At 41.0% G+C, this 17213-nt stretch overlaps 1 protein-coding gene across 7 annotated transcripts in view; it reads left to right on the plus strand.

Moving 5' to 3' along the window:
• Positions 1-17213, plus strand: part of Kansl1 (KAT8 regulatory NSL complex subunit 1) — a 122872-nt gene that overhangs the window by 103223 nt on the left and 2436 nt on the right. For 5 of the 7 annotated variants that reach the window (XM_041635736.1, XM_041635735.1, XM_041635739.1 and 2 more), the window contains 7 exons: positions 881-1052; positions 9197-9379; positions 9859-10047; positions 10398-10549; positions 14997-15118; positions 15946-16003; positions 16405-16517. In XM_041635736.1, coding sequence (XP_041491670.1) covers positions 881-1052; positions 9197-9379; positions 9859-10047; positions 10398-10549; positions 14997-15118; positions 15946-16003; positions 16405-16517 — 989 coding nt within the window. The remainder of the gene's footprint in view (positions 1-880; positions 1053-9196; positions 9380-9858; positions 10048-10397; positions 10550-14996; positions 15119-15945; positions 16004-16404; positions 16518-17213) is intronic. The other 2 variants (XM_041635740.1, XM_041635741.1) reach the window with 1 other exon arrangement.

Raw genomic sequence — 17213 nt, forward strand, 5'->3', positions numbered from 1 at the left:
CTCTCTCTCTCAGACACACACATACGACAGGCTCTCAGCATTTGGGTGGTAGAAGTAGCAGCATCAGGAATTTGGGGTCAACTTTGACTACCTGAGACATTCTTTTCACTTTTCCTTCAAAAGGGGAAACAGAAGAGACATAATAATTATAAGCCAGGTGTGGTGCACATATCTATACTGTGGCATACAGGAGAATAAGGGATTCATGGGTATTGAAGACCAATCTGGGAAACATAGTACAAACCTGTCTCAAAAAAATAACAGAAGCCAGCATTCAATAGGGAAAACTAAGATGAAATCATTTCTGTGAATTCTGAGAGGGGGAAAGAGAGATGACAGTTTGGGGTAGAGTTTCAGTGCTCCTGTTTTGTTTTATTATGATAACTAGTCTTTTTTCTAGCATTCCTTTTCACAGTGCCATTCCCCAGGCAGAATCTTGCAGATTGGGTGTTGCCTAGATGGCATCATGAATCATGCTTGGCAAGTGCCGGGCTTGTTCTTTGTAGCACAAGATTATAGGGATTCTGTATTAGACATCTCAGCCTTTTGTCTTAAAGCCTAAAAATGTAAAAGAAAAAAGCTTGTAGTTTTAAATAATTAAGTCTTTGGGGTACTTTCATTTAACTCTATCTTGTTCTTTGTATGTAAAGGAAGTTTAAAGAAAATAATGTATCTTTGGAATTAATCTAATAGAAAAATTGTGAATGGGATCATTCAACGTGCATGTTTAATTTTTATCAGTCATGAGTTATGTCTTGTTTTTTGAAAGTTGAGGACAGTTTGAGAGATCTAGGTGATTGGGACTAAAAGCATGTGCCAATATCCAGCAAGGATGGGTTTTTATTAGAACAAATTGTCAGTTTTGTTTTGCTTTTCACAGGTTAACCGGAATAGCACCACCCGCTCTGGCTGTGATGTCAATCCCTCTTGTGCTCTTTGTGGTTCAGGCAGCGTAAACACCATGCCTCCTGAAATTCACTATGAAGCCCCTCTGTTGGAACGTCTTTCTCAGTTGGATTCTTGTGTTCACCCTGTTCTAGCATTTCCAGATGGTAAGAAAGACATCAGAATTTTAAGTCTAACCAGTGAGATCTGATAGGGTTCCAAGTGAAAGAAAATCAGTGATGTCAGATACTCAGTATCCCTTTCTGTCATCAAAAACTTGTCAGAATTTTGCTGTTTGACCTGTAATTCAATAGGAAAGAACATCTTCCATAAGTCATCTTTTGACAGGGAGGTTATATATGAAGGGGCTGGAGCAGTGTCTCAGAAGTTAAGAACACTTGCTCTCTTGAAGAGGACCTAAGTTTGATTCCCAGACATCTATAACTCCAGTTCCAGGGTGTCTTTTCTAGCTTCTGAGTGCACTGGATGCACGTGGTGTGCATTTATACATACAAATAAAATAAAAATATTTAAAATAAAAGTAAGGGATTGGAATTTACTTAGCAGTTGAGAGGAGCACTGGCTGCTCTTCCAGAGAACCCTAGTTTGGTTCCCAGCACCCATATGACTTCAATTTCCAGAGAATCCAACACCCTCTTCTGGCCTCCATGAGTACTAGGTGTGCATGTTGTACACTGGCTACATACTTAAATAATAACATAAAATCAAAGAAAAATCTGGAAAGATGATAGTAAAGAGCTGTATTGCTCTTACAAAGATCCTGAGTTTGGTTCTCAGCACCTGCTTTGGGTCTTGAGCTCACTGCCTGCATTTGCTCCAGGGTGCTGGGATTAAAGAGAGGTGCCACCATGCCTTGCTCTCCCCCCCCCCCCCCCCCACGTTTTTTTGAGATAAGATTAGGATTTTGTTTATTTTTCGAAACAAGGTTTCTCTGTAGCTTTGGTGTCTGTCCCGAAACTAGCTCTAGCTTTTGTAGACCAGGCTGGCCTCGAACTCAGAGAATGCTGGGATTAAAGGCAGGCACCATCATTGCCCGGCAAGATTAGTATTGTTTTGACTCCTTTAAGTATTTTATGGATGGTTACTTCTTACTAAGCCATACTCCTCACTTAGGAGCAGAGTGTGAGTTGGGGTCTCATGTATTCTGTACTGGCCTCAAATTCACTGTGTAGCCAAGAGTGACTTTTAAACTCCTGATCCTCCTGCCTATGCATCCAGAATGCTGGAATCACAGATATGTATCACACATTGGATGAGTGTCTATTGATGTTTCCCCCTCTACACTTAGCAGCTTAGTGATAGCTGTTTTGTGGCCCTGTATAACAAAAATAAATAGTAATTTTATTTTGTTTCCTAATCAGTTCATAAGAGTTGTTAGGATCACAGTCTTTATCCTGAAATTTTGTGTTGTCACCTTCAGCACATTTTAGGCATGGCATATACTTCTATTCTTAGTGCTCGGTAGGCAGAGACAGATTGATCCCTTGAGTTTGAGGCCACCCAGGTGTGGAAAGCCATTTCCAGGACAGCCAGGGCTACACAGAGAAACCCTGTCTTAGGGGGAGGAGTTCTGCTGGCAACATAGACTCTGTCTTAAAATAAAAGGGCCAGATATGATGGTGTACACTTACAATCATAGCACCTGGGTGGGGGCAGAAAAGCAGAGCAACTGCCATGAGTTGAGTTTTAGGCCCACCTGGTAGGTATAACAAGTTCTATACTGCAGTAAGATCCCACCTCAAATGACTGAGAAAGTTTAGAAAAAAAAAAGGTGAGGTGCTGTTCACAATCCCATCACTCAGAGCAAACAGATCTTTGTGAGTTCAAGGCCAGCCAAGGCTATGTAGTGAGACCCTGTTTCTTAAAACAACAACAAAAAGATCAAAAGGAGCAATGAAAATGCTGTTTTGTGGGAAACTACCGGCCTGTGTACTTGAGACTGTGGCTTTCCAGCAGGAGAAGGAAGTGAGCTTTGCAAAATACTCCAATAGCAGACTTACGACCACGGCATATCAGAACTTGGTGAACTCAGGATGCAGTTTCTAGTCATGTTTCATTTTGAGGAAGTAATAATTTAAGATGATGTTAATAATGAATTTGTATTTTCCTTTTATTTACCTGATAAAGTACTATACCCTCTTTGATTATAACACTTTAATCTTATATAAATGGAAAGTAGAACATCCTATAACTGAATTAATCTCTACTGCGTTTTTACTTTTTTTTTTTTTTTTTGTGGCAGAGTATCATAGTGTGTATCCAGGCTGACCTCATACTGGTGATCACCCTCTTTCCTTTCCTCCTAAGTATTGGAATTATACAGACGAGCACTACATGCCCAACATTTTTTGATTATCTCGTGTCTTTGTTTGGGTCTTCTAGTCTGTCTAGTTTGTTTTAATTTTCAGTACTTGTTTTTAAGCCCAGGACCTTGTATGTATAAGCAAACACTCTACCACTGAGCTACAGCCTCAGCACGTGTTTAGATTTTTTGGTTCTTCCCATGTCCTAGGATAACTACTATTCAGTTAGTATGTATACTCAAACCAACAATGTCTAGGAACTTGTATTGTCCACTGTTTGGGGAATTTAACAAGTTTCTGCTCATTCATTCATAGAAGCTATTAAAAGAAATTACAGTAAAGTTCTGGCAAGTGTGAGTCTGTTTTACATTGTATTGTTTTGAGATATCACTATATGTAGTCTTAGCTAACCTTGAGCTTGAAACAGCACCATCACATTCAGCTGTTAGGTGTATTTATTTTAGGACTTAGAATAGGGACTTATAATGGATGAATCCCTCTTCCCCCTCTCCTTGTTAGCCTACCCATCCCATTTGTCTTATCTTCCATCCCTCACTTCACTTTTCCATGTGTCTGTCTGTCTGTGTTGGGAATCAAACCCAGGATTTTGTACATCCTAGAAAAGTACTCTACAACTGAACTATAGCCTTGACCCTTTTACCCTCATTTAAAAAAATGAATAAATTTTTTAATTGTACCACTAAAAGTGGCCTGTTTTTAGTTTTAACAATGAAGTAAGAGGGCTATAAATTTTCTTTAAATTCATGAGTACAGTTAAAATGGCATTTATATAGGGGCTTGGGATATAGTTCAATTTGTATAGCATTTGCCTAGCATGGGTGAAGCACTGAATTCCTTCCCCGGCGCCATGTGAACTGGAGTTGGTGACACAAGCCTTTAATCCCAGCATTTGGGAAGCAAAGGCAGTCAGATCTCTATGGGGTTTAGGCCAGCCAAGACTAAACCATGAGATACTATCACAAACAAAAAATAAAGTGGAGCTAGACCAGAGACTAGTCAGATAACATACATTCTAAAGACCAGGCTGGCCTCAAACTCACAGAGATACTCTGCCTTTCTGAGTGTTGGTGTTAGAGACATGTGCTACCACTTCCTGGCTCAATGATACATGTTAGCTTCAGCCTAAGACAGCTGAACAATTTTTTCTTCCTAGGACATGGGAAGAACCAAAAAATCTAAACACATGCCGAGGCTGTAGCTCAGTGGTAGAGTGTTTGCCTATACACACAAGGTCCTGGGCTTAATAACAAGTACTGAAAATTAAAATAAACTAGACAGACTAGAAGACCCAAACAATGTTTTAGTGGTGAATATTACAAAGAAAATACCCTTTTACCCTGGAATTTATATTTTTTTAATTAAAACTCTTTGTGTGTTTTTGATTTTTGAAAGAGGGTTACTCTGTGTATTTTTGGCTATCCTAGAACTTGTTCTATAGTCTAGGAAAGCCTAAAATTCACAAAGATCCCCTGCCTCTGCCTCCTGAGTGCTGGGATTAAAAGCACGCACTAAATTTTTTTTTCTGATAGGATACATTTTAGTTATAGTCTTGTCTCTCTTCCAACTTTTTCTAGGTCCTCCCCATCTTCATACCCAACTACTTCATGGTTTTTTTTCTCTTTCTCTGAAAAAAAAAATGGAGCTAATGGGTCAATCCGTTTATAACTTTAAAAAAAGTGAAAATGAAAATCCAGGGCTGGTGAAATGACTCAGTGGTTGAGTGGTTAAGGCTGCTCTTCCAGAGGTTCTGAGTTCCAATTCTCTGCAACCATATGATGGTGCGCATCCATTTAAAGTGGGATCTAATGCCCTCTTCTGGAATAATGATTTGCATGCAGATAGAACACTCATATACATAAAAGAAATAAATGAATCTTTTTTAAAAATCCAAACAAATCAATAAATTAGAAATTATAGAACAAAATAAAAAGCACACATAAAATTATGAAATCCATTTTGTATTGGCCAACTACTCTGGGGTATGGAGCCTGCCATGGGATGTGGTTGATAGACCAGTGACACTCCATTCTCAGAGGGTATCAACTGCAAATAGCTTTTTGCTTAGAGTGGGACCTTGTTTTCTGCTTCTGCTTTTCAGTACTGCAGTTTTGTGTAGTTTGAACCTGTATAGGTCTTATGCATGAAGTCACATTGGTCCTGTTGTGTCTGGAAAATGCTGTTTGCTTGAAATTGTATACCACTTCTGACTCTCAGAATCTTTTTGTGCTCTCTTCTTCATAGATATTTGAGGGAGTAAGAGTTTGATAAGGACATATTTAGGTCTAAATGCCCTAAAATATCTCTCTCAGCACATTCTCCATTTGTGGGTCTCTGTGTTATTTACTATCAACTACAAGAAATAGCTTCTCTGATGAGGGTTGAATAATGTTCTGATCTATGGGTATAGCAATATGTCATTGGGAATCATTTCATTGATATATTTCTTTAGCAGAATAGTAGGTTTTCCCCTACTACTATTAGGGGTTTATGATCTATGTAGTTTTAGGTTCTTGGCTACATCAGCAGTGTCAGGTAAGGGTTCTATCTCACGAAATAGGCCTTAAATCCAGTTGTTTGTTTGTTTGTTTGTTTTAAGTGATTACAAACTCCCATAATATTTGTTCCACTGTTACATAGTATATCTTGTGGGAAGGTTACTTTCTTTTTTTGTGGGTTGAGATAGAAGTTTATTTTTTTAATATTTATTTATTATGTATACAATATTCTGTCTGTGTTTATGCCTTCAGGCTAGAAGAGGGCACCAGACCCCATTACAGATGGTTGTAAGCCACCAGGTGGTTGCTGGGAATTGAACTCAGGACCTTTGGAAGAGCAGGGAATGCTCTTAACCTCTGAGCCATCTCTCCAGCCCCAGAAGTTTATTTTTTGAGACAGTGTTTTTCATGTAGACTCCACCTCAATATGAGGATGGCTTGTTGGCTTACACTTGGAGACAAGTGAATCTCTGAATTCAAGTCCAGCCTATTGTACATAGCAAGTTCCAGGATAGCCAGAGTACGTAACAGAGAGACCCCATCTCAAACAAACACCAGAATTGAGGGGGCTGGAGAGATGGCTCAACTGTTAAGTGCATACGTGTTGAGTTCAGCTCCCAGCACTCGTATTGATCCAAGGGCATCTGAAGCCTTTGGCTTCTGTAGATACCTGCACTGTATGCTTATGCCTTACGCATAGAGACACAAACACACACATAATTTAAAAATAAATTTTTTTGTTATTGTTTTAAAAAGCCAAGTGTAGTTTCTAGTGTCTTTAATCTTAACACTTGGTATCTTAGGCAAGATGATCACCCCAAGTGTAAAGCCAGCCTGAGCTATGAATATGAAGCAAGACCCTGTTTTAAAACCTGAGTATGGGGGCTGGAGAAATGGCTCAGAGGTTTGCCTGCTCTTCCAAAGGTCCTGAGTTCAATATCCAGCAACCACATGGTGGCTCACACCATCTGTAAAGAAGTGTCCTCTTCTGGCCTGCAGGCACACACACAGACAGAATATTGTATACTAAATAAATAAACAAACAAATGAATAAATAAATAAGGTTGATTATGGACTGGAAAGATGGGTCAGAGGTTAAGAGCACTGACTGCTCTTCCAGAGGTCCTGAGTTCAGTTCCCAGCCACATGGTGGCTCACAACCATTTATTGCCCTCTTCTGGTGTGCATTCAAACATGCAAACAGAACATTGTATAATAAATAAATCTTTTTTAAAAAAAGGTTAAAAATAAAAAGCTGAGTTTTTCTAGGCAATGGTGGCATAAACCTTTAATCCCAGCACTTGAAACAGAGGTAGGCGAATCTCTGAGCCTGTGGCCAGCCTGGTCTATAGAGCTGGTTCCAGGACAGCCAGGGCTACACAAAGAAATCTTGTCTTTTGTGTGTGTGTGTGTGTGTGTGTGTGCCGGATGTTGGTGCACGTCTGAGGAGGCAGAGGCAGGTTGTGAGTTCAAGGCCAGCCTGGTCTACAAGAGCTAGTTCCAGGACAGGCTTCAAAACTACAGAGAAACCCTGTCTCAAAAAATCCAAAAGTAAGCCGGGCGATGGTGGCGCATGCCTTTAATCCCAGCACTCGGGAGGCAGAGGCAGGCGGATCTCTGTGAGTTCGAGGCCAGCCTGGTCTACAAGAGCTAGTTCCAGGACAGGAATCAAAAGCTACGGAGAAACCCTGTCTCGAAAAATCAAAAAAAAAAAAAAATCCAAAAGTAAAAGAACATACATTACCTATAATTCTCAGTAATTAAAACACAAGGTTGGGCTTGGTGTAAGTGCAAGACCAGCCTCTTGTACATATCAACACAGTTTTCAACTTCGCTCTGTTGGGTGGAGGGGTAAATGTTATTGATGGCTACCAAATATCATAGAGAAGAAATTAAGAAAACCTAAACAGGGCTTGGAGGGATATGGCTTGAGTATATGTAGCAAGTACATGGCCTGGGTTCTATGTCTAGCAACACCAAAAAAAAAAAAGAAGAAGAAGAAAAGAAGAAGATGTGTGTTCATGTACTAGAATACTCTATCCATGCCCATGTCCCCACTTTGATCTGTATTTAGCAAGGCAGTGCCACAAGTGTTTTAATTTTTGTTTTTTGTGGGTTTCCCCTCTCCCCTGTTCCTGTAGCCTGAGGGCTGACATTTGTTTTCTAGGTAGCAGGGAATTGAGCTTGGGCCAGAGCCAGCCTGGTGCACATAACAGGGTCCAGGCTAGCAAAGGCTTCATAGAGAGATCTGACACACACACACACACACACACACACACACACACAAAATCAAAAGCAGTAGTATAGACCAGAAATGTACTGTAAATGAACAGTGGGTCACCTAAATTGAGATGGCTCTCAAGGGCCTATTTGATTTTATTGTGACATTCTCTTAGACTGTAGCCTAGATCTTATGGCAATCCTACTGCCTAAGTTTCTTAAGTGTTGTGTTTGTTTCAAGCATTTTCACAGAGAAATTATTTTCCTAAGGAATTAGTAAAATACTTAATTCATAGGAAAATACAACTTAGAGCATGAGGGTCCATACCTACAGTCAGAGCTATTCAGGAAACTAGGGCAGGAGGATCACTAGAGTCTAGGAATTTGGGGGCCAGCCTAAGCTACATAGTGAGACCTTGTCTTAGAGGGTTTTGGGGATGTGTGATTTTAAAGAAAACAGTAGTGAGGAAGTAAAAAACTGTAATTAGTTTTCTAGTAATTAACATTAACTGATCGGCTTTATAAAATACATAGGCTGGGAGGTGGTTGTGTATCCCTTTAATCCCAGCACTGGGGGGGGGGGGGGGTCAGAGGCAGGTTGATCTCTGTGGGTTCAAGGTCAGCCTGGTCTATAAGAGCTAGTTCCAGGACACAGACAGCTAAAGTTGTTACACAGAAAAGCCCTGTCTTAAAAATCCAAAAAGGGAAGAAAAAAAAGAAGAAATACACTGATAATCAAAAGACAAGATGATAGCACTCTAGAGCAAGGAGGATGGCATAGCTTGTACCGGAAGGATAAAGTACCTTCTGTGGTCCTGGATAGCATAGGGTGTGCTGTATCACAGAAGTTAGGCCCCATGGGAACATAAAAGTACATCATGGTTGTACATGTAGAATGAAGTAGGTTTAAATGTAAGAATTGAAATAGGATGTTCAAAGTCTGCCACATCAATAAGATCAACATGGGAAGCGAAGTCTCCCATCAATATAACAAAAAATGTATTATATTTTTACCTCCACTGGAACTTGTAGATAAAAGGCCAAGGTGGTAGCACTACTTACTTAGGTATACATCAATAAAGTTCACATAAATGGGTCTTCTATATGACATCCCCTGGTTTTGCTAAGCTAGAAAGTTGTTTGACAAGGGTATATTGACCTGGAGAGTCAGTAACCAGACACCCTTCAATGAGAGAGGAGCCCAGAGGCCAGGTTCTTGGACTAACCCACGATGTTTTGTGTTTCTTACAGATGTTCCCACAAGCCTGCACTTCCAGAGCATGTTGAAGTCTCAGTGGCAAAACAAGCCTTTTGACAAGATCAAACCTACCAAAAAGTTTTCACTTAAGCACAGAGCACCCATGCCATGCAGTCTGTCAGATCCAGTTCGTAAAGACAGGCATAAGTTGGTCAACTCCTTCCTTACAACAGCCAGTAAGTTTTAGGGAACTAAGGAGTCTTCTGGAATCACTATTGCTGTATTTTATAACTTTTATATTCTCTAGTTACTGGTCTGCTATGCCAATATTCTGGGATTGGAAAAAACTTTTAGTTACCTAATACAAATTCAGCTCACAGCTTACCTACCCTATCTGTTTGGTTTGGATGCTCTCAGATAGACTTTGGAAACTGTTTCAAACAAGTAAAACCCAAAATGGTCAGTGAACAGCCAATAGTAACATACTGGGTCCACCTGTGGGCAGGTTGACTTCTGACTGAAGCCTGGGTGTTAACATTTCTGTTTGTGACTCCCTGTCCCGTCTTAGCTATTGTGCCATTAACTAGAAGGTTGAATCCCAAAGACTATGATGCTGCCCTGGATATATAGCATTGGCCTAAGAACTGAAGAGCTCAGAACTCAAATAAGATTTGAGTGAATGTACTTCACAGCTCTTTTTTGTTCCCCTCTTCAGAGCTGCCCCATCACCAAACCCGGCCTGACAGGACCCACAGGCAGCACTTAGACGATGTGGGGACTGTGCCCATGGTGGAGCGAGTGACTGCTCCAAAAGCAGAGCGCTTGCTCAATCTGCCGCCACCAGTACATGACCCAAACCACAGCAAAATGAGATTGCGAGACCATTCATCTGAGAGAAGTGAAGGTAGGGCCAGGCCGGCACCTCTACCTGCATTGGCACTTGCTCAGAGCTTTCTGGGACAGCCCAAGCTTCTCTTAAAACCCCCTACCCCAAGCTTTGACCATTACTTGCTAGAAAGGCACAGCACGGGGCACTATTGCTTCTAAATGCAGGTCACATCTTATGCTACAACATCTGCCCAGTCCCCTATTTCTCATCAACTAGTTGCTGCAACTTTTTATCCTCTAGGCTACAAAGAAACTTTTTTTTTTGCCTTTAGTATGCATTGCTGGCATTCCTAACATGTTGGAAGTAGAACTGGTTATGATATCCATTTAGCAGTGTATTCCTCTCCTTTCTGTTGACTTCTGCAGTGTTGAAGCATCACACAGACATGAGCAGTTCGAGCTACTTGACAGCTACCCACCATCCATCACACAGCCCCCCGGTGAGACAACTCTCCACCTCATCAGACACCTCCACAACACCTACCAGCTCTGGCTCACAGGTTGCAGCCAGCACGTCTGTAAGTACCTGTGTGGAGTTGATAGGACATTTTACAGATTACAGGGCACTCATAATAACTCTAGAGACCAATGTAGAGTGTAGTTGTAGTACTTGACCCTCGGGTTTTCATAGTAAAAAACGAATCATATAGAGGCATGGGTGTGGGTTTTGTTGTTGATGGTTGATTTTTATTTTTTCCAGGAAAGTAGTACTAGGGCATTGTTAGAAGGTCTAGACCTTTGTTCTAGAGGCAGATTCTCTGAAGGTGCTTTGTGATTGTTTAGGATCTGCTTCACCTTGAACTTGAATACCATGGCCCTAATTTTTTAAGGCATTCAAGACAACAGTTCCTTGTTTCTTCTATTGATGAATGGCAGTAGGATACTAAGAATAGAGAGTGATGATAGAAGGGAGAAGGCAGAACTCATGCTTTTTCAGATGTACAGAGCAGAAGTAGGATGCGGCAGGTTACTATGGCATAATGGAAGGTCATTTAAAGCATACTCACTACCTTGTACACCACCAAATCCTATTCAAGAATCTGTTTGCTTAGCCAAAGCAAACATAGTGTAATTAAACATGTATATGTAGGGGGCTGGAGAGATGGCTCAGTGGTTAAGAGCACTGACTGCTCTTCCAGAGGACCCGGGTTCAATTCCCAGCACCCACATGGCAGCTCACAACTGTCTGAAGATCAGTTCCAGGGGATCTGACACTTTACACCAATGCACATAAAATAAAGTTAAATAAACCATAAAAATATTTAAAAAAAAAATAAACATGTATATGTAGAAGTTAAGTATAGTTATCCAAGCATTCCTTTTATAGTAATCACAATAATAAGTGTAACTACTAGACTTGATGTCACAGGTCTATAATTCTAGCACTCAGGAGGATGAGGCCAAAGGATCACTGTTCATACACACCATCCCATTTAATCCTACAGTGTCCTTTGATAAATAGTATTATGAATCCTGATTTTTGTGGACATGAAAACTAAGGCTGCACAGGGTTGAGTGTATTTCATAAGGTAAAGGGCAGTTTGTGAGGGTTGTGATTGTGATTCAAACCCTTGTAGACTGACTTCAGAGTCAGCTCTCTCACCAGGACACCACACAACCTTGGCCTGAGAAAAGAGATGTTATAGAAGCTCTAAGCTCACAAAATGTGCTCGCTAAACTCTTGGAATGAGGTACAAACTCATATTGGTCTTTGCTCTTACAGGCCAGACTGTCCTTTCCAAAAAGCTTTCTTTCACCTTTTCCACTCACAGACTTTGTCTGAATAGGTGTGTAGTATTACTACCGCACTCAGCCAAACACTAGGAAAGGGTTTCACATAATGTGATGATAAAGAATAATTCTTATTTTAGAAAAAAATTAAGCTCTAAGCTCCAGGACTTGGTAAGTCAGCATTCTTTTTTTCATCTGTCAGCCCTGATAAGTCTGGGGAGTGTTGATTTAGAACTAGATCATTTGGAATTCAACCTTATTAAGTACAGATTTTATGCACGGCACTGTACTAATCCTTTAGGCTCTTTCTTTTGAGACAAGGTTTATCTATGTAGTCCTGGCTGTCTGTATTTCACTGGCCTAACTCACGGAAATCCTCTTGCCTCTGCCTCCTAAGTTCTGGGGTTAAAGACATGTACTACCACACCTAGCTCCTTCAGGTTCTGATTGCTTCATTTATTCAGAGAATCAGGATTCTTCCATTAAGCAGAGTGATATGCCAAATTTAGGTTGAGAAGCAAGGGGTAACTTGTCGAAGCGGGCAAGACAGGGTCTTTCAGGGTATTTGTAGCTGTGCTTCACAGTAGTTGTTACTTGTACTAAAATCTTCTTAGTGGTCTTTAAACAAATTGTGTTTGTTTTGTGTGTGTCTTGAAATCCAGTGACTTTTTAAAAAATTCCTTAGAAAAATTTAGAGAATAGATATGGCTGCACTTTGAGAGAATTAGGCTGAGTCCTCCTGTTTCTTTCTGTTGTGAAACCAGATTTAGAAATGACTTACTATTCTCAATGCTACCACCCTCCCCCCTTTTCTGACTCTAAATTGGAAAAGGTAGTTAAGTTGAGTTGAATGAGTGCTAGCACAATGGGTGTTTAAGAGAGAAGGATACAGCCCAGAGGCCTGAGATGCTTTGGGGACATTCATAGCTGTTTCTAGCAGGAGTTTCATTCTTGACAAAGATAGAAAACTATCTCTCCCAAGGCTTCTTTCAGACTCATTTCTTATGTGGGTCATGGAATTTCAGCCAAGATGTGGTAGTGACAGAAGCTTTTGGATGTGCAGCCACTATTGCTTAACTTGCAGAACTCAACCAGGCAAGATTTCCAAAATTCTCAACCATTTTAGTTAACCTATGACCCAAACTTTGTGAGGTTAATGATGGTCTACTATTGCTGATAAAGAAGCAAATTGAAAATTGTGATGACCTGAAATCATTCATGGCACCATCTGAAATCCTGTTGTTTTTAATATTCTTACAGTGTCTTTTTTTTTTTTTTTTCCTTGGTTTTTTTTGAGACAGGGTCTCTGGTAGCTATGGTGCCTGTCCTGGAACTAGCTCTTGTAAACCAGGCTGACCTCGAACTCACAGAGATCTGCCTGTCTTTGCCTCCCGAGTGCTGGGATTAAAGGCATGCTCCACCACCACCCGGCTTCTTACAGTGTCTTAAGATGATGGAATTATCTTACCTTCCAAGGAGATGGATATAATAGTTGGTTGGAGCTAGTAGCTTATCTTTCTTACTATTCCCTTGTGGGCTGGCCACACTTGGTGGTTTGAGTGTGAATGCAGGCTCTTGGGTGTTTCCAGCTGTGTTGTTGCCATGACAACATGTTTGTCATCCCACTGTTTCCCTATGGCCTCTCACAGTTAACAGGCTGTTTCAGGATAAGATATTTGCTCTCCGGGCAGAAGCAGCTAATAGAGGCTTTTTTTTTTTTTTTTTTTTTTTTCTGTCTAAAAGATTTGATCTTTTGGCTCTTTGCTTTATTCATTCTGTCTGGACTCTTTTTAAGACAGGGTCACTCTATGTTGCTCTAACTCTTCTAGAACTTGCTGTGTAGACCAGGCTAAGCTTGAACTCAGAAATCTGCCTACATGTGCCACCCAAGTATTGGGATTAAAGATGTGCAGCACCATACCTGGCTTTATTCATTCTTAGTGTCCTGTCTACCATAGATGTCATACTCTCCTTTTGTTACTGAACCCTTGAAAGTCTTAGTTCTCCAAAGATTTGATGTTCCCACTTACTGTGAACACATTTCCTTTGTGGGGTGAGGGGATGGAAGCTATAGACAGGTTCCTTCTTTTCAGTTTCCTTCCATTCCTCTCTCCCCCAACATAATAGAAAGATGAGCCGGGTGGTGGTGGCACACACCTTTAATCCCAGAGGCAGGCGGATCTCTGTGAGTTCAAGTCCAGCCTGGTCTACAGAGCTAGTTCCAGGATAGGCTCCAAAGCTACAGAGAAACCCTGTTTCGAAAAACCAAAAAATAAAAAAAAAAAAGAAAGGAAGATAGATAAGAGTTATGTAAGGGCTGAGAAAGTGGTTGGTACAGACTTAGCTGAAGAGTTGAGATCCTCAAGAGGAAAGGGTTTTCATGGCAGCTTAAGGTAAGATAGTTTGTTAAGGTGGACCTGCCTTTTGAGCCTCTTTTCTGATGAGAGAAAACAATGCATTTAATCTAACTAGTCACCACAGAGTGGAAACATTGTGTTTAAGAGCCAGGGTTGTTGATAAAGGAGAAAGGGTAAAACAGATTTTTAGATTAATTTTATTGTGTGTGTGTGTTTTGCCTGCATATATATTTGTACTGCTACATGTGGCTGCAAAGGTCAGAAAAGGGTGTCATCTCCCTAATTGGGGTTACAGACAGTTGTGAGCCACCATGTTGGTACTAGAAACTAAACCCTAGTCCTATCCAAGAACAAGTAGTGCTCTTAATGACAGCCCTCTCTAGCTCTGGAACAGGGGTTTTAGGATTTTAAAAGAAGAGTGTTAGAGCCGGGTGATGGTAGCGCACGCCTTTAATCCCAGCAAAGGCAGGCGGATCTCTGTGAGTTCAGACCAGCCTGGTCTACAAGAGCTAGTTCCAGGACAGGCTCCAAAGACACAGAGAAACCCTGTCTTGAAAAAACAAAAAAACAAAAAAAAAAGAAGAAGAAGAGTGTTAGGAGAATGAGGGAATAGGAACCCAAATTGGCTCTAGGACACCCACCTGTAAAATCTAGCAATTTAAGAGGGAGCCTTGTAAAATGGGATTTACTCCTTGAGGCCAACACCTGCTGCCCCTGCCCCCAAAAACTCGGCTGCCAGGGATAATCTGTTTAGATACTGTGGTGACCACTGCTACCCCAGGACCTGTGTTGTGTGCATGATCATCCTGTCATATGACTGATGGTTTTAAATTTGTCGCATTGTACCTCTCTTGAAATGTAAACTTTTGTCTTACAGCAGCCAGTGAGGAGGAGAAGGGGAGAGAGCTCATTTGATATCAATAACATTGTTATCCCGATGTCTGTTGCTGCAACAACTCGTGTTGAGAAACTACAATACAAAGAAATCCTTACTCCAAGGTAGAAGCCCTATTTAATCAGCTCCTCTCCCTCTCTTCCCGTTTTCCTGTATCTACTTTTTCTCTTCTGACCAAGCAGTCTTTATCCCTAAGTTGTTTTCTTTTTGAAAGAGGAGTCTGGGGCCAGGCATGAATCCACACTCATAATCCCAGCTCCCCCGAATGCATAGTGGGTCTTCAAAAAAACAATAAAATGGGGGTGAACAGACATGGTAACTCATGCCTGTAATCTGTGACCTTGGGAGGCTGAGGCTAGATGGTCATTGCCAGGTTCAAGGCTAACCTGTGCTATAGGCATGGATTGTTCATATCAGTAATCTTAGCAATTGGGAGACTGAGGTGAGTGGATTGCAGTGGGTTTGCGGCCAGCTTGGGCTACATAGTGAGACTGCTGTTTCAAAAAGCAAGAGCAAATAAGAGGGTGGGAAAGTTAGTGGAGCAGGGTGGGTGGGTGCTTGATAGGAGTGAAGTTATAGCTTCTCTTATTCCTTTGTATGATCCACCTACTCAAGGTCACAACCTGGCAGGCCACTCAGACTGTGTTTTAAAATACTGAACGTGTTGTCCCAATATCAAATCAGACTTCTTATAAATCTTCATTTCCAGCCCCTATAAGATTGACTGATATGTCCTATATGATACCAATCAATTGATATTATATGGTGTTTATTTAAACAGTTAAAATTTTACTTGAGTTTGACAGTCTTACCAGCCTCAACTTGATGCTTCTGTTTCTGGCCTTTGTTGGTATTTGCGTGTGAGGCTTCATAATTTTACAGTCCCATAATTTTCTTTCTTTTCTTTTTTTCAAATTCCTGTGTTTTTCAGCTGGCGAGAGGTTGATCTTCAGTCTCTGAAGGGGAGTCCTGATGAAGAGAATGAGGAGGTAATGCAATAGTTATGCTGTCTTAGAGGAACACACACACCAGTCATGGGTGCATGCACTCAAAATGCCTTAAGATTTAGGGATGTCGCTGGACGGTGGTGGCGCAGGCCTTTAATCCCAGCCCTCGGGAGGCAGAAGTAGGTGAATCCCTGTGAATTCAAGGCCAACCTGGTCCACAAGTGCTAGTTCCAGGACAGCTAGGACTATTACACAGGGAAATCCTGTCTTGAAAAGCAAAAAGAAAAAAAAAAGAAACAAGGTTTCAAATTTGAGCTCATTGTCTTCTCTCTCTCTAACTAGAAGCATCTACATTCTGGAGAGGGTTGTTCTAGATTTATTCTGTCAATTTCATAACCTTAGCTTCCTGGGAAAAAGAGATTAATGAAACTGCTCTGTTGCAGATTGAGGACCTTTCTGATGCAGCATTTGCTGCCCTTCATGCCAAATGTGAGGAGATGGAGAGGGCAAGGTGGCTGTGGACCACAAGTGTGCCACCCCAGCGTCGGGGCAGCAGGTAATGGGCAGGCACAGGTTCCCAGAATCTGTTGAAGGAGGGAGGATGGTAGCCAAAGAAAGTATGATTACAGGCCTATTGGTTTCCTGATGATTTAGCCGGAGGAATTTAGAAGGCCTCACAATATGATCCTCTTTTTGATGAGGACAGGTTTTGTAATCTTATCTTTAAATGACTCAGTGGGTTCAAAGTGCTCACCCTCTAAGTTTGACTACTGAAACCCACAGTAGAAGAAACTCAGCTAGAAGGTGTCCAACTCCATGCCTTATGCTGCAACATGGTGCTCATGCTCTTTTTTTTTTTTTTTTTTTTTGGTTTTTCGAGACAGGGTTTCTCTGTGGCTTTGGAGCCTGTCCTGGAACTAGCTCTTGTAGACCAGGCTGGTCTCGAACTCACAGAGATCCGCCTGCCTCTGCCTCGCTCATGCTCATTAATACCTCTCCCCACACACACTAAACTATACTAAAAAGACGGAGGCAGGAGTCCACCTATCTTTCTTTGACTTGTTTTCAAAACCTCAACTAGTCCCTATTGTGAATTCACTAGTCAGGACTTTCTCTTAGACTCATGGTTACTCAGTGCTTATTTGTCATGGTTTTTTTTTTTATTTTGTGTTTTTGTTTTTTTGTTTTTTTGTTTTTTTTTTTTTAGTTGTCATGTTTTTATGCCTACATGTGAGTAAAAGTGGAAGCAAAT

This window comes from Microtus oregoni, unplaced genomic scaffold (genome assembly GCF_018167655.1).
Source record: "Microtus oregoni isolate MIOR12 unplaced genomic scaffold, Mior012 000048F_ref0000485, whole genome shotgun sequence".
NCBI classification, from domain to species: domain Eukaryota; kingdom Metazoa; phylum Chordata; class Mammalia; order Rodentia; family Cricetidae; genus Microtus; species Microtus oregoni.